The sequence below is a fragment of the Juglans microcarpa x Juglans regia genome, chromosome 6D (assembly GCF_004785595.1).
Source record: "Juglans microcarpa x Juglans regia isolate MS1-56 chromosome 6D, Jm3101_v1.0, whole genome shotgun sequence".
Lineage (NCBI taxonomy): Eukaryota > Viridiplantae > Streptophyta > Magnoliopsida > Fagales > Juglandaceae > Juglans > Juglans microcarpa x Juglans regia.
The window spans coordinates 4165937-4183706 of record NC_054604.1 but is presented as its reverse complement, the minus strand read 5'-3'; the positions used below and the strand labels follow the sequence as shown (position 1 = coordinate 4183706).

Here is a 17770-nt window from a genome sequence, read left to right as displayed (position 1 = left end):
ATCAGAGATGCAACCTTGTTCTTGGAGATGATTTTCGTCTAAAAAAGTTAGCAGGCAGGTGCCAAGTTGGTCGGGGTTACTTTTCGCACGGTTAGGAATATATTCGAAAGCCAAAAGTTGATACACAAACCTGAGAAATTCAGGCAAAAGCAGTATAGCACAGGCGGTTTTATATGGGCATCTTCAACACAGAAATGAATTCATTAAACATTAGAGCATAAAAATTCAAAGACGATGAGAAAACAACAATGAATAAAGATACAAATTCGTTACCTTTCAAGGGAGGATGGTTCCATTACAATAAACACTACAGTTTCTAAACTGATTGCTTTACCAACAGACCCAACCAACCCAAATAATGCTCAGAGGCAGATCATTGTCATGAACACGAGAGAGAAACTACAAGGCTCGAACATCTAATCGCCAAATTTTCAGCTACAATATTTTAGCTAAAAAGGTTATTGTACATTGATTTGATGAACTACGGAACTCCAACAATTTCCTGATTCATCTGTCGTAGGTTTCTTTGAATGTAGTAGAAATGCTAAAAAATGACTACCTATTCTACATAACTCTCAGCATCACATTGCTCCCTGCAGCAAATCATGCACCAAGGTAGCACAGCTTAAACTACACCACGGAAGAATTCTGACGGTGAAATCCTCCATGGGCATATCACAAAATTTATAATCTTGACTATCGTACATACCTTCCCTGGGAGGAAACAAATCCCCATGCTTTCCAGCAGAGGGAAGCTTTAGAACTCATCTGTATCTTCATCTTTTACTACCGTGCTTGGACCATCCTCAAAACCGGAACCAGGAGCAAGCTCATTTAGGTCAAGAAAACGCCTTTTCTGTACACACTCATTTTCATCTTGGCCAGGGCTATTTGATTTATCAGGTGGCGGCTTTTGCACTTTCTCTACCGTCTCAGTATAAACTTTGACAGGCTGATCAACTTTCATTTCCTGGTCATTATCGTTGGCATCAGAATCCTGACTCTCCATTGAATAATCCCCATTCTCACTTGCATCAGTGTGTACAGCTGATGTGTTTGACTTCTCAGGCTTTGTAGACTCCGTTTCTGATTCTGAAAGCTCATACTGTCGGTAATTAATACGATTCCTAGTAGCCCTGTTACTGCGTCTTGGACCAGACTGGAGCTCATCAACTGACCTTAGTTTTGTTTCCCTCCTAGTACGGCCTGGCAATTTTCTATATTTTCGGGGCTCATCACTGTCCTCACTGATACTTGCAGAATCATCATCTTCTTCTTCATCTTCTTCTTCTTCCTCCTCTTCAGCATTTTCTTCATCCCAATGATACTCATCATCTCCTTCAGAGCTACTTGACAGCTTCCTCCTCTCTTTGCGTTTCTTCAGATATTCTTCATCATAAACAGCTTCCCCAACTATATCGTCATCACTGTCATAGTCTGCTTCATTATCTGAAACTCCTCCAACAAAATCTTTTGCAAAATACCGTTGAGGTTTCTGTCTCCGCCGATTGCTGCATTTCAATACAGATTACTCGATGCAGGGACGAGAACACACAAAAATAAATTCAGAACCATATATAAAAAAAAAATAACACCTTCGATCCAAAGGGTCTGTTTTATGCTCTTCCCGGGAATCACCAAAATCAGGTGATGTGGGAGATGGCGCACTAAAATTGACATGTTGAGAAGAATGTGAAGGGCCGCTCCATTTACCATTTGTAGAAGGTTCAGGTTTCACAACCTCTTCTCTTTTGTTTAGAGGTTCTGGGGATGGCTGTTTTCTTCTGAAACAAAAGTGAGAATGAGAATGCATCAAACGCTCGTTGCAGTAGCATGCAGATAGCCAAATCAATGTGAGAATGAAAGAGAAAAGGGAGGCTGGAGGGGAGAGTAAATCAATAACACCATATGTCTTGGTTATAAATTACATACTTGGTAATCTTGATAGCTTCATTTATGGACCGGTCATAATCATCTGCAAAGCCATGACAAACAATCAGATTGCATTATCCGTCATGTGAGAAAAGCAACCTAGCTGTAGCACTTCCAAGAAATCACTGCCAACCTCCATAAAGGTATTAGTATGTGAACCGCATATGGTACCCATAAAAGATGATACCACATATGGCTACTGCATTTTGGCTAGAGTCCAATAATTCTGTATTATGAGACACATCGAACATATGGCTATGTTCATTAAGGATACTATTAAGAAGAGAATGGCCACGGTTAACAAAAGTTCTGACTGCTTCATTCTATGCAAGACATCGTGATTTCCCATATCATGATTAGAACGGCAGAAGTCATTAGCAGTTGGAAAATAAACAGAATTAAATAAAAACAAAGTATTGACAGTTTGCTCTCACCAAAGGTATATGTGACAGGTTTTCGATCACGAAGGGAGCGTCCTGGAGCAAGCCCATCAACACTCAAGAAATTATCAAGAAGGAGAGCTTGTCTGTGTTGCTTTTTAAGCAACCTCTCTTTCCTCTGCAAAAAAAAAATTAATTTCAGCTTTTCAGTTGACATCATTTCCTTTCAGCACAGCAAAGTAACTATAAGAATATACTCCTTTTATGAACATAAATCCAGAAGACAACCCATCAAATTAAAAACGTTCTAATCAACATAAAGCTTTGGCGTACCTTATGATCCTTCTCAATCTCAGGAAGCATGTCTATCTTCAACCTTTTACCTAGAGAAGCTTCTGTTCTATTTTTACTTGAGAAAAGCTTTTCCTGCAATAGACGGACAAATTTCATATGAGCAGCAACAGTGAGAAACTTGGAATACATTTTCTTAAATTTAGCAATTGGAAACAAATTTCAAATGAGAAATGCTTGGGATCCCAATAATGGGTCCCGAGCATTTCTCCCGATAGTTTTTTTTTTTTTTTTTTTTCCCTTAGTGATTAAGTAAGTGCTTTTTATTGATGTTGTGAAATTTTTTTTTTAAAAAATTAAGAATGTCAAAAAAAAGTATGAAAAAAAATTTTAAAAAAAAAGGCAGTTTGCCTTGTAGGGAGAATCCCTCAGTGGGGATTCTCGGTGGCTGTAGTGCCACCCATTGGAAATTCACCTGAGACATAACAGGGAAATACTATAAAAGAATCATAGCAATCATCAGTACTTGGTAGCAAAATATTTTCCACACCAAAGGTCTCATCTGACAAGCTTAAATTCTACTTGACTCCTAATTAAGTATATTGGAAAATATGCACTTCATCTAATGAAAAGCTAACAGTCTTTTATAGGTAATTGAAGATTTTATTGAAAATGCATGGCCCAAGTACATAGGACATGCAAAGAGGAAACGAAAAGCTAGCATTTATGAAACAATTCAAATAAATGATCCTACATACCACCAAAAAAATCTTTTATAAGCGGTTGGTGTTTTCTTAATGAATGCAAGAGGCATAGCAAAAGTACACAAGTATTATATATGCGGTGGAACACTTATTTTTACTTTGGACAAGTAAACTCAGCTTATTACATATGAAAAGAGAAGTCGGAAAACTTAATTAGACATAGGTAAAGAGACAGGAAAATCATGAAAAATAAGCCCATTACAATCTATAGAAGCTACCCAAAGGAAAAAAAAAGTACTAAAGAAGAACGTTTTAAGCTCCTCCAATGTCTGCTCATGACCCTCAAAATTTGTGGGCCGCCATATAACCCTCTCCAATTGGTAAAGAGATCTACATCTACTATCCTTCTGGGCATAAACCAAGCTTACAGAGTCGGACTCTGACACCACCCACTAACTTTGATACCACTCCGGTAAGCCCCATTTAGCCACTAAAACCAACTCAAAGGCCCAATATTTCAGATCTAGTGACTCAAGTAACTCACTAAGTTTTACGACCTTATTAAAAATTTCTATCCTTCATTTTTGTAAAGCTTTTTAGAACAAAAGAAACCAAAAAATTCAAATTGGCATAATCCTTAATAAAAATTCTGGGATTTGGAGGGTCAATAAATCAATAAATAAATCAAGTGTATTTTTTGCTTTAGTGCACTCCGTCACGATAGACAGCTTGGCCCAATGAACCGCACACGGACAAAGAAAAGAGAGGGTTTTAAGCTTAGAAAAATAAATCAGAGATGGAGACTAAGAGAGACGTCTGGAAGAGTTTGCTTTAGTGCACGCCTTCACAATAAAAGGCTCAGCCTTATGGAATGTGCAAGAATAAATTTATTAAAAAAAAAAAAAAAGGTGTAAGCCTGGAATCGGAGAGAGAGATTGAAAGGGAGGTCTAGAAGAGTGAAGAGAATAAATTATAGGAGTTTAATTTATATGCATATATTCTATTGAATTTAATTTAAGAATTAAATTTGGAGCACTTTTTTCAAAGTCCCATTCACACTCTGACCATATAGTTAATCCTAACACAGGCTCCAACAAACTCCGACTCTGGTTGGATTAGAGATTGAGCAGGCTCAGAGCGGTGCCTTTTGCAAACCTCTACTACTCTCATTGTCGACAAGATCACCGGTGAACTTCAGATACCCTAGGCCTACCCCCAACTCAAGTATCAATTTTAGTCATGAGTTGCTTGTGTGGGAATCAAACTCAGGCCTCTCAAGTCTCAACTAGATGGTGTTGCGCTTGGACAATCCATCCAGGCCCTAAGGGGACGCAAAATTCCAGCTCAAATATGCCTTAGTCCCAACCAGCCACAACTCCTCTTTAGAAAACAAAGTGGTTGGCTTCTAGCCTCTGCTGTAATTCTTTTTCAATCACAAGAAATCCCAGAGACCGTGCAAACACAACTTGTCATTTTTTTTTTTTTTAATAGGTAAACAATTGTATTAATAAGAATAGGCATAGCCCAAGTGCACAAGATGGTACACAAGAGGTAACACCTATTTAGGAAGAAGAAATGGAAACAAGAAAATCATGAAAACCAAGGCCATTAAAATCTACAGCTTTGGCCCATAGAAATAAAGTTCTAACAAAAGAAATCTAAGCTCCTCTAATGAGCACTCCTGGTCTTCAAACGTTCAGTCATAGCGCTCTTGCCACAAGCACCACAGAATACAAATGGGGGCCATCTTCCTCACAGCTGTGATTTGTGGCAAACGCAACTCGTCTTATATCCACTTAAACCCCAGACCCTTCTAAGTTGTAACGCATCCCATCACACGGATCTGGTAAATCGACTTTTCACCTATGGCATGCAGCCCCTAGAAATTGTTTGCACCAAAAGGTTCAAACCTTAGACCTGAGGGGAATACCACCAAGACCAAGACTATTACCACTTGAGCCAACCTTTAAGGGTTACCCTAATCTACAAGCGACCATTGATTTGTGCCAAAATCAAGAAGTTGCCATAGGTAAATTGAACTTTGGGCTGTATTTTGGCATCCATATCATACACTTCTATACCTTTTCTCTGAATAGGTGATGATAATCCTTCAATAATATCCCCAAAAAGAAAACTCCAATAAAGCCCCAAAAGGCCAGCCACACTTGTCAACAGCAGAAGTATTTCAGTTTTCTACACTCCATTTGAAGTTCAAATATTAGATTGATGAAAATTTACAGCTTCAAAAACCTCTTCAGAATTAATATAAGCTAAAGAGAAAGTGTTAATAAAAACTTTTGAGTTCAAGCTTGCATAATACCAGTATAAATTCAAAAAGATAAACTAAATATCGTTGTATACATTACAATGGTAATAAGTCCAACTAAAACTCTAGTTAGGTATTTCCCATGTATACTTCCTGTATACTTGGGTTTTGCCTACTTTTATGAATAAAATACTTTGATTACCGATCAAAAAAAAATAAGTCAACCTACCCACATGGTAAAGACAGTGATCTCAAAGTTTAAGGTGCACAGAAACACGAAAGAGGTTCATGAAAAGATGAGCTAAAATTGGTTATCACTTAAAACATGAGTTACAACTATGAAGAGTACTTAAATGACTTGAGGGCACCAACATTATCATTAACATTATTAACACAATTAGGAAGATCTTCATCTGCATTGTGGAACACATTAAACCACTTTAAAAGCAATTGAAATCCCAACATTCACCTGAAAAGTGACCTATATAGGAGAAACCTAAGACCTGATTATCTGGCTTAAGAGGACGTAGACTTGTAGATGATTTTTCAAAATAAAAACCTTTTATGTTACCACAAACACTTTCACCATCTTTTCATTGGAAGTTCCAATGTAAATTTTAACCTTGAATCAAGCATCAAATGGCAAGGCCACCTAACAGGGTGGTGGTAAACACCATAAATGTTTGACACGCAACATAAGTACAAACACTTGAAATTGCTTTATAATGAAAAAATGATACATAAACAAAATCTTGAAACCGTCATTGATGAACATCATATAGTACAATGTACTCTGCAAACATGGATGATCCTCCAACCACTAGTGATTTGAATCTCCCTCATTCGAAATGTACTCAAAGCTAAGCTTCAGTTTTCATAACAAATTAGAGTACTAAGAACCACAAAACAGTCCCCCCCCCCCCCCCCAAAAAAAAAAAAAAAAGAAAATCCAATTATCAGAAAACAAACATTTTAAATATGGGATCAAAGAGAAGAGTTAGCAACTTACAGAAACATCTTGAAATTCATCAAAATTGGTTGCCACCGTTTCCCACTGGTAAGATGTACTTGGAAGAACCTGGGAACCCTTTGTCTTTGCTTTCTTCACCTCAACTTTCCTTATCTCCCGATACAAACGATGACCAATCATAGGATCATCTTCATACCTGCACCAACCACATTTACCAACTGATTATACTCTGCTACACAAAAATGCACAATACGCAAAAGCCTCCCATTCCACTCAAATTAAGATATGCAAGCTATAAACCTTAATGGATATGGCCTATGAGAAGATTAACTAAATTACCAGTAAGAAATTCCATGTGAATCACCACCCACACGTTCTTTACGAAATGCCGAAAGTTGAACACCGTGCTTAATGGAGTTGTCAATAAAGTTCCTGATATCTTCTTGCTGCAAAAGAAGCATAGAAGAAACATTCAAAGTACTGACATTTCATTTTTTAAGGAAAGAGCATTTATGGTAACTTTGAACTATTTGCATTGTTCATGAACAAATTTAATAATTGCAAGGCTTCATGGAACTAAGAACAGTTTTCCATATAAATCAGTCCAAAAAAATATAAATTAGCCCCTCCTAATAATGCATGAAGGATTTAGACTTGACATAACCTTACTATCATCAAATGGAGTTTTGGGTTAGAGTGAAATAAACATCAAGTTAAGTGGCACATGCTATCAAGAGCTATGACATAATATTTATTAACAATGCTACCACGGGTTTTTGTCTATTTCATGATCAATAAAATTTTTGTTTTTTTTTTTATAAGTAAAATTTTTGTTTATCGATAAAAAAAAACAATGCTACCTCAACACGAATGTCACAGAGTGCTTTCAAGATGACCACACGAACCCCAGGATCAAGCGTTTTATATATTTCAACCTCCACTCTAACAAATAAGAATAGTTTGACACATTAGAAACACACAAAAGTCCATATATCAAAGAAATCAATAGCTACATGGTTACTTACCCATGAGAAGCAATAATCGGTAGATCCCCATCTGCAACCTACAATTAGATACCAAGGCCAAGGTAATTTTTCACAACCAATAAATTTACATTCAGGCAAAAATAATGCTAATCAACAGTAAAATGAGTAAAATGATCTAGTTACCCAATGCCACCAGTCTCTCAATTTTCTACATAAAACAGTGACCCAGGTGTCACGTGTTAGTGCCATTCGCGTAACAGGAGGGATCGCCTAAAATCAGAGAAGTTTAAAACTGATGAGCAAAGACAACTGCAGTAGCAAGTGACCATATCTAGAAAAATGCAAATCTTCATGCAGCACAGGAACTCACAGGATTGTGCGGCCTCATAATTGCAAGAGGAATGTAACTTCATCAGCAACAGTTTAAAAAAATATTAATCCCAATTTGGGCAGTAAATGGGAGAAATTTTAACATGTGAGGTCTATAAGAATTATGAGACAAAGCAATGCAGAAGGAATAGCTCAGAGTACGCAAGTCTTATAGTTGACCAATCCATCACTTCCAACAGAATAAACAAATCGTGAAATAATCACTGATACAAGCCTGTCGCAGTAAATTATTAATCTTTATTGTTACAAACTAGACAAGACATAATTATCTTGCATACATTAATCATATTTTACCACTAAGGATAAATCCAAAATTTACACACAATGCCGGCCTACATCAGCTATGTTGACAGTCAAATGATCAAAACCATATTGCATGCATGATGAATAAAACCATGGCTTTACAGAGTAACAAACATCAGGAAATCAAACTTCTATCATGTACATCAATTTTTTTTTTATACATAAGAAGTCAATTATATTGATATGAATGAAATAGGCATAGCCCATGTACATCAATTATTAAACAAAACAGTTAAAATAATTAATTAATTACAAGAAGATAAAAACTTCCAGCATACTTCGACTGTCACTATAGAATCTACCAATAAAGTACTGCAATCAATCAGCTTCACTTCTGCATTTCAAGCACAATTATGATTGTAAGATGGTTTGTTTGTCTACTCCTTGATTGGTCATAAACACTTTTGGTTTCTTTCTACTTATCAAAAAAAAAAAAAATTATGGTCTCTTTCTTACGTTGTCATAAAGATGGCAAGAGAAGATACTTTCCAAAATTTGATTGCATGAACAAAAAAATTATCTCACAATTAATAAAAAATCAATCACTACTCAAGATGACCCAGGGAGCACTGAAAAAATACAGTCTTCTATTCCTATGTTGCTCTCCCGTTCTTAATTAGCACATACTACAAATCAAGTTTGTCACCATAAAATAAACCATCACCATCTTTTTCTAATTGCTGTACAGAAGACTTACAAGGTATAGGGGATTTTAGATGATCACAAAAAGCAAGCCACCCTTGAATGAATGAGCCTCCAGAAAAATTCATTTGTAGAGTAACTTGTCTCCCTTTTTTCTCTTTTTCCCCATTTTCAGTCATAAGTTGTATAACAATTGATCCAGAAATTAAGTAAGAATTTTGCAACAACATCCTCCAAAATAGAAATCTTTAGTTATTTAAAATCTGAGGCCATTAAATCAAAGGTAGAGGAATCAAAACGAGAAACTCCCCTGCAGAAAACGAAAGTCCATTCCTTCTCAAAATCTTGATTCTCACTTCTTAAGTTCTATGAAGAAATTATAAGCCAAACAATCTTGCACTAGATATTAAACAGGTCATGAAAGTTGGGTCACAGTCAAAACAAGAACTCAATTGTATCAGGTAGTGTCAGTTTTTACAACCTCTTCTACTAAATCCTACATTTCTTCAATACCCCTTGAATTCCATGATGGGCATCAGACACTTTATAACACTTTTTTATATGTAAGGCTTGTCCCTAACATATGAACCATACACTTTTACCTATCAATAAACAAATATATGAACCATACACTAACCAGTAGTTTTGTGACCTTCTAATAAGAAAATTATATCAGAGACGAGATATGTTGATCTCCCCTACGTATCTTTCTTCCAAGGTGCTTAAACGCTTCTCACAAAACTTAAGCATGAGATTTAAACTAAAATTGCATTTCAGAATTGTTTGGCCAACGATCAACTATTTAGGGTATTCGTTTAAGTAACAGGGCATTGCAATGCCACATGCTCTTTATTATTAATCAAACAACCAAGAAACCAGAGCAAGAGAATTTTAATATATTTATTAAAAATGTAAGGCACTCATCTTGGGCCTATCCCTTTTACAAGCACAACTAGGGCTGAGCAAAAATTCTCTATTGAGCCGGGGCAAAAATTCCCTTTTACGAATGAATGTTGGCTTGATTTGTGAGACTTGAACAGTTGTAATTGGTATTACAAGAATGTAAAGGTGAGGAAGAACAAAATTGAAATAGTTGCATTGTAGCAGGCATCCACGCTTCTCTATCCTACAATTCATGGAAATCGAGGTTTTCATGAATGATGCTTGCCACCCAATATTGAGTTATAAGAACTCTTATATGTAACTAAGCAGCAATTCTAATTTCGTGAATAAATATACTTCCAAACTTCGAAAAAGAAAATAAAATATGCTTAGCTCATAGATACTTTTCTCACTATAGCTCAGAAGTCGACTGGAGTTGCATAAAACTAAAATAGCATCATTGCCCCACAATATATACTACCGCCACACTCAAAGAACGCATAACCAAGGTTTTAACAGTTAAGCATTGCACAATGTACAACCACCATGAAAACACATTAAAAGTGAAGTATACATTTATCAACAGAAAAGGCTCAAAAGAAGCTTTAGAAAAGTTTAAACTCTGTAAAACAAAAAAAAAAACTTTATGCTCCAAAACCAAGCACCAACCTTCAATAAAGGTATATGTATGTCACTCAAAGTATCATTCGGCGTAATCAAAGCTGTCTCAAACTCCTCGGCAGAGAACTCCACGGAGATATTCAGAAGGGGCCTAAATACCTGCAACAGAAAATGAGCAAAAACACAAAATCAAACATAAACCCTAAAGCACCAAAAGACGAATACAAAAAAGACATTGAACAAAGATCACAGCTTCGGAAGCTCACATGCAAGAAATTAAGTGTGGAAGAAAACTCCCACATCGACCTGATGGTCCAACGCGGCAATTGAGACGGCGGAGGCGGTGCCACCAACGGCGTGATGATCTTGGTACATTGCTCTTTCTGCTGCGGCGACTCATCCTGCCGCTGCTGCTCCTTCTTCTTCGGCTTACCCGCTGGCGCGGGAGCCACCGCGGCCTGTAGCCGAGCCGCGGCGCGAATGGTGCACGCGCGCGACGGACGGTTACTCCTATTAACAAGAGGTGTAGGAGTGGTGACGGCGGCGTCTTTTTGGGCTATCGGGGCATCATTTTGGGAATTGGGCATGTGGGTGTGATTTTCCGGCGACGAAGACCGGTCGTTGGGGATCAGTGAAGGGGAGGGATCCCTGGACATGGTTATGCGAGAGATCGGAGGGTTCAGAAGAGTCAAGGTGGGATTATACGTAGAGGATGATGGGTTTGCATTGGGAAAAAAGAGAAGGGTTTCTCGTCGTTTTGGACTGCGAAGAAAAAGCAAGAGAAGGTAAAGAAGAGAGAGAGAAAGACAAGGAGATGGAGGACCCAAAGGTCCAAACCATCATTCAAAAATATTAGGTTTTCAGAATGTCTTTATCTATGTTTGTGTTTCCTCTCCGCTTATTTAACTGGAAAAAATAGGAAACAGAGGACGAGATAGAGAGAGAGAGAGAGAGAGAGAGAAGTGGGAAATGAGAAGAAGAAAGGGGTAGAGATTGGGGGAAAGAGGCTCCGCTCCAGTCCCTGGAATTTGGCAAGAAGGGTTGGATTCTCGTTTTTTAACTTGGGGTAATTCTCTTATTTTAATTTCTATCATGTTGATTTGTACTTTAATTACTATATTTACTCTATAAATTTCGAATAATGTTTTTATCATTCATTTCCAAATTATGTTAAATTTGAGTCAATGGATCGCGACCCTTTTATCTTGGCCATTGTATCATATGTCTCCTAAGATATAAGGAGCATGATGACTTGGCGTCATCTTCACCTTCTTCCAAACTTATTACCGGCATTATGTCAAGGATTTTAAATTCAATAGTTGCAACTAAACATGAGAATTGAGCTGATTGTTGTACTTAACATGTTATCTTACGGCCACAGCTAACGACATCAATCCACCACTTGTATTCGCGTTCCCAAAGGCGTGCCTCTCTTTCAAGAGATTTTGCGGCATGTCAAGCACAAGTAAAGTTCTCCGCTTTACATGGAATTAAACCGCATGAATTACTGCCCCTTCGACACTTAAAAAGCATTGGCAATGGTCAAGTATAAATTTTAGCCAAAGCTTCAAGTTTTAGTTATAGTATTAATTTTTGACTAAGTGAATCTATATTGAACTAGTCATTTTAAAGTTAAAATAATAATATAATATTATATATTTTAATAATATTTAAAAAAATTATAATATTTTAAAAATGCACTTTATATATTAATTAATAATTTAATTTTTACTAAAAATTATTGTTTCCCAACTATCGGAGCTATAATTTGTCCCTCTACTACTTGACCCAATTTGTTCATAACCTGTAGAGAATTTCTTTATAATGAGGTTGGCTAGATGTAAGTTGGTTGCAAATTTGACCATAACGACGTAATTGTAAATAGACCATACAAAATATAAAGTTTGCAAATTCTGAAAAATAGAGTTTACTATTGTGATTAAATACAAAAAATAAATGTCCTCTTTACATAAGTTTCTGTCAAACTTTCCTTTCCTTTACTTTCGTATTTCACAAGCACACTGCTTTACATTGAGAGAATACAAATATATAGAAACTTGCAATTCCATTTTTGGCTATACAAATATTTAGGAAAGATCATGTCATACTTGTCTGGGATGTTTCTAGCTTTACGTCTACATAAAACTATACCTTTCCTCAATTGGCATCTAACAGCTAATCTATATTTACATCTACAGTTGTATCTTTCCTAAGTTGGTTTCTAATAGCTCACGCTAACACTCCCTCTCAAGTTGATGCATACAAGTCTTGGATGCAAAACTTGTTGAGTGAGCTGTGAAACTCTTTGCTTGATACCACCTTTGTGAGTATGTCTGCTAGTTGGTCTTCGAACTTCACAAATGGAAATCGAATTATTTTTGCTTCTAGGTTTTTCTTGATAAAATGTCGTTCCACTTCCACATATTTTGTACGGTCATGTTGGACTGGGTTGTGAGACATTGCAATAGCAGCTTTGTTGTCACAAAAGAGATCCATTTCTGAAGTAGAGGCGAAGCCTAGTTCAATAAGTAGTCTCTTGATCTAGAGTAGTTCACAAAGCCCTTTTGCCATTCCACGGAATTCTGCTTCGGCACTGGAAAGTGTTACCACCTTTTGTTTCTTACTTCTCCATGTAACAAGATTCCCACCAACAAACATAAAATAACTTGAAGTAGATCTTCTGTCTGAGATATTTCCAGCCCAGTCTGCGAGGACTTCAAGTATCTAGGTTACAACATCCATGTGATCTTCACTAGGATTTTGCACAAATTGGCTAACTACGCTTATAGCATATGCAATGTCTGGACGAGTATGTGAAAGGTATATAAGTTTGCCTACTAACCTTTGGTACCTCCCTTTATCCGTTGGTGCTTGATCTGAGTATTCTCCAAGTCTGTGGTTTTGAACAATTGGAGTATCCACTGGTCTGCACTCCAACATTCCTACATCAGTTAATACATCCAACACATACTTCCTTTGGGAAAGAAATATTCTTTGTCTGGACGTGGCAACTTCAATTTCCAGAAAGTACTTGAATCCTCCCAAGTTCTTCATCTTAAATTCGGTGGCCAACTCCTTCAGTAGTATGGATATTTCTTCATCATCATCTCCTGTGATAATCATGTCATCCACATAGACTATTAACACGGTTACCTTGCCCAATTTGTGCTTTAGGAACAATGTATGGTCTGAGTTGCTTTACTTGAACCCGTATTTCCTTATTGTCAGACTAAATCGCCCAAACCACGCTCGAGGTGATTGTTTCAATCCATATAGTGCTCGTTACAGTTTGCACACGACCCTGGTTTTAGTAGATGCCGTGTAGCCCGTAGGAAGGTCCATGTACACCTCTTCTTCAAGGTCACCATGTAGAAATACATTTTTTACATGGTGATCCAGTTTTGTTTGTTGATTTTTGTGAAGATGCACATAAGCCACACACCTAAATACTCGGGGATGGAGCATTAAGGTTATGGGTGGGGAGAGATGGGACGCCAGAACCTGGAGCAGAGTCTTAAAATCTAAGACTTTGGAGGGTAGTCTGTTGAGTAAATGCATGGCGATGGACACCGCATTAGACCAGTATCGAGTCGGGACATGAGTTCCATGTAGTAAAGCTCATGCAGTTTTGAGAATATGGCTGTTCTTCTACTCAGCTACACCATTTTGCTGAGGGGTCTGAGGACACGATGTCTCATGAACGAGTCCTTGGTGTTCGAAATAGGTGCGGAAGTGCTAATTAACATATTGGCCCCATTATTAGAGCGAAGAACTCCTAGCTTGGCTGAAAACTGAGTTTGGATCATCACATGGAATGATTGAAACAAGTGTAAAGCTTCATTTTTATGTTTCATCAAGTAAAGCCAAGTCATACGGGTACAGTCATCAACAAAAATGACGAACCAACGAACACCAGAACCAATAGAGATAAGGGAGGGACCCCACACAATAGAGTGAACTAAACCAAAGGGAATAGTGCTTTTATTCATACTCAGCGGATAAGAAGTTCGGTGACTTTTAGCTAAAATGCAGGTATTACATTTAAGGTCAGACAGCACCATATTATAAAAAAGATCAGGTAGTAGATGTTTCAAATAACCAAAATTTGGATGCCCCAAACGGCGATGCCATAGCCAAATTTGTCGTTCCCTTCCATCACTCTTTATGTGATGAGCATGACCCACACTGACGTCTTCCATGTAGTATAGGCCCCCCTTTTAGTATGATGCCCAATTATCTCATTGGTGAGAATGTCATAAAGAAGACAAAATGTAGGATAAATTAGGACAGCACAATTTAATTTTGTAGTAACTTGACTAACAGACAGTAATTTATACTAAAGTGATGGTACAAGTAACCTATTCAACAATTAGAGAGAAGCAGACAGATACACAGATCCAGCCCCTGTGACCGAAGAGATAACCCCATTAGCATTTAAAACACTGGTGCGTCGCGGTGGAGATGTCGTAGTAAAATCGGTAGCTGCAAAAGTCATTTGGTCAGTGGCTCCAGAGTCAAGGAGTCAGGCACCACAATCAAAGAGGAGGTAACTAAACCAGAACCACAGTTACCTATATTGGAGATGGGTCTTGTATCCTGGGAAGACTTAGCCTGAGGAATCAAGAAAAGGTGGGGTTCAACTGACACTACAGCCACCTTGCCCGTGTTCGCATCCGCACCAGCCGAGTCTTTCTTTTTCTTTACCTGCAACTCATACCACCAATCGGGATAGCCAATTTTTTAAAAACAATTTTCACTTGTGTGGCGCCGGTTGCCACAATGGGAGCATTTCGTTCCATCAAGAACAGTCCGTGACTTAGATGTTGTAGTGGATTTTCCAATGGGCTGGCTAAAGACCACAACAGAAGGTGAGGTGGCTAAACTCAATTTCAGCCCCTTGGTGGTCAGAACCACGCTGGAGGTATTGTTGGGGTCGCTAGCGCTCATGACTGCCTGCCGGAGAGCCTCCCTATGAACATGAGCATAAGCTTGCTTGATGGAAGGAAATGGGCACATCTGAAGCACATCGTTGCGGATGTTGTCAAGGCAATCATCAAGACTGTCGAGGAAGATGTAAACGCGATCCTCTTGGAGTAGATTGTTGTAGTGGTGGATGTCGATGGCGCATTCCATCAGATTCGGACGGTAGAAATCGATTTCCCGCCGAAGTCCTTGTAGTTCGGTGTAGAACTTCTCAAGGGAGCCACCGGCTTGTTGCAGGCAAGCCACACGTCGCTGGAGTTCGTAGACTTGAGAAGTATCGTTGTCATCGAAATAAGTTGTAGCAATGGCATCCCAGACCGATTTTGCGGTGGGAAATCAGATGAAATTGCCAATGAGTGTCGGATCCATAGAGGCTATCAACCATCCTTTGACAATTGCATTATCGGTATACCATTTTCGAAAGGATGGATCTGTCAACGGCGGTGGTGGACAATCACCGTTGATATAGCCCAGTTTTTCTTTGCCAGAAATGTACATCTCGACAACCTGGGATCAAAAGGCGTAGTTGGAACCATCCAACTTGATGCTGATTAGAGCGGTCGAGTTTTCAGTGGTCGAAGTTGAGACCTGGACTTTGTATAAAGCATTAGTCATTTGGTTGGTAAGGGTGGTGAGGATGGAGTTGGTATGTGGTGGAGGTTCATCGGAGTTGGTGGTAACGCTGGTGTCGGCCATAGCTGGAAAGCATGGATCAAACAAGGAAAGCTAGAGTTTTTCGATGGAGGGAGCCAAGGATCGAATTCCTTGCTCTAATACCATGTGAAACTTTACTTTCTTTTCCTTTCATATTTCACACACACACACTGCTTTACATTGAGAGAATACAAATATATAGAAATTTGCAATTCTATTTTTGGCTATACAAATATCTAGGAAGATCATGTCATACTTGTCTGGGATATTTCTAGCTTTACGTCTATGTATAGCTATATCTTTCCTCAGTTGGCTTCTAACCAATGTTTTGAATACCGTACCGGACACCGTACCGGTCAAGGTACTAGAACAAAATATTTCGGTACCGGTACTGTTTCGAAATAGCATTTCGGGATAGTCGATATATAAATAAATTATATATATAAATATATATAAAAATTATATTCTAAAATAATAGTCTATATATAAATAAATTATATACAAATACATATATATATAAATTATAAATAGTCTAGTCTGAATTGAGGGTTAAAAAATAAGCTTGTAGTTTGAAAAAACGAAAAAAAAAGAAACACAGGCCGAAATATCGGCCGGTACCGGCCGAAATATAGGCCGATACAGGCCGAAATTTAGGCCAGTATGACCGGTACCGGCCGGTACGGAACAGGTATAGTACCTATACCGGCCGGACGGCCGAAACAAAAAATTTCGGCCGTACCGGCCGGTACAGTACGGAATTTAAAACTTTGCTTCTAACAGCTAATCTATATTTACATCTACAGCTGTATCTTTCCTAATTTGGTTTCTAACAGCTCACACCAACAGTTCCTACCAACATATTTTCTACCAACATTGAAAATGAAAAAATTGCAAATCTACCAACACAATGGATGCGAATCACCCAAAGAATTGCAAATCTGCCAACATAGTAGTTCTTTACATGGAAAATTACAAATCACCCAGAGAAAGAAGAGAGGATGTGAAAACAAAGAGAAAAAAAGAAGGAAATGTGGGAGTTTAAGAAGAGAAGGAGACGCGGGTGAAGGAAGAGAAAATAGGAATAAAAAAAAAATTAGTTGATGAACAGTAACTCACCAAACTTGACTTTGCTTTTCCTTTTATTGTAGCTCACAATTTGAGTTGAAGTGCTAGTCCAATGCGGCCAATTTTGAGAAAACTTAGTCAAAATTTAGACTTGGTTAGCATTTGATAAGTCCAATGTCAATACTCTTATTATTGCCACAAACATGAGACTCATTTTCCAACTAAAATGGAAATTACTAACAGATGATTCCACCTTGATCCTTTATCGTTTGTTGGGCTGGTCTCTTGTGCTAATCTTGGCCCTCTTCTCCTGTATATATTTATTTTGGGTAAAACAAGGCATGCGTCGTAAGAAAATAAGAATATAACATTTATTGTGTGGGATCTAGCCCACATCTCCACCCCCTTGAGCAACAAGCATCCTGATTCCCGACACACTCTCTCACCACTTTGCTTATCTTTTTCTTATTATTTATGTAGCTTTCTTTGCTCTCAATATACTTGAAACTACCTATCTTTGACTTTTTCTTTGATATCTCTCTCACACAGACACACGAAACACTTGAAACCTTCCATTTGGCTAAATGAGATTTTTTTATGGTATTTGAGCAACCTAGCTAGATTTTAGTCATGGTTTATCCCCGATAAACTTAAAAAAAAAAATAGAGAAGAAGAGGAGCCTTCAATGTCATTGTATCTCA

The 17770-nt window shown here is 37.8% G+C and overlaps 1 protein-coding gene across 3 annotated transcripts; it reads right to left on the bottom strand.

The window, feature by feature from the left end:
* Nucleotides 1-253: 253 nt before the first annotated feature.
* Nucleotides 254-11411, bottom strand: LOC121233931 (DDT domain-containing protein DDR4-like). Of its 3 annotated transcripts, XM_041129705.1 has the most exons (13): nucleotides 10634-11411; nucleotides 10416-10526; nucleotides 7713-7799; nucleotides 7569-7606; nucleotides 7404-7485; nucleotides 6883-6989; nucleotides 6583-6739; nucleotides 2646-2738; nucleotides 2367-2490; nucleotides 1933-1975; nucleotides 1596-1784; nucleotides 710-1511; nucleotides 254-593 (listed from the first exon to the last, which is right to left on the bottom strand). In XM_041129705.1, exons 1-12 carry the CDS (start codon nucleotides 11021-11023, stop codon nucleotides 758-760), a joined length of 2175 nt encoding a protein of 724 aa, XP_040985639.1. In that variant the 5' UTR covers nucleotides 11024-11411; the 3' UTR covers nucleotides 254-593; nucleotides 710-757. The 3 variants fall into 3 exon arrangements, with proteins under 3 accessions (XP_040985639.1, XP_040985638.1, XP_040985640.1); XM_041129704.1 differs by having other exon boundaries at nucleotides 254-1511; XM_041129706.1 differs by having other exon boundaries at nucleotides 254-1511; nucleotides 1596-1781.
* Between the last annotated feature and the right edge of the window lie 6359 nt (nucleotides 11412-17770).

Coding starts and splice junctions, on each gene's coding strand:
- LOC121233931 (XM_041129704.1), bottom strand. CDS start 11,023: ATGTCCAGGGATCCCTCCCCTTCACTGATCCCCAACGACCGGTCTTCG. Junction 2,739..6,582: donor ATGAATTTCAAGATGTTTCT/GTAAGTTGCTAA, acceptor CGTCTATTGCAG/GAAAAGCTTTTCTCAAGTAA. Junction 1,976..2,366: donor ACCTGTCACATATACCTTTG/GTGAGAGCAAAC, acceptor ATGGCTTTGCAG/ATGATTATGACCGGTCCATA.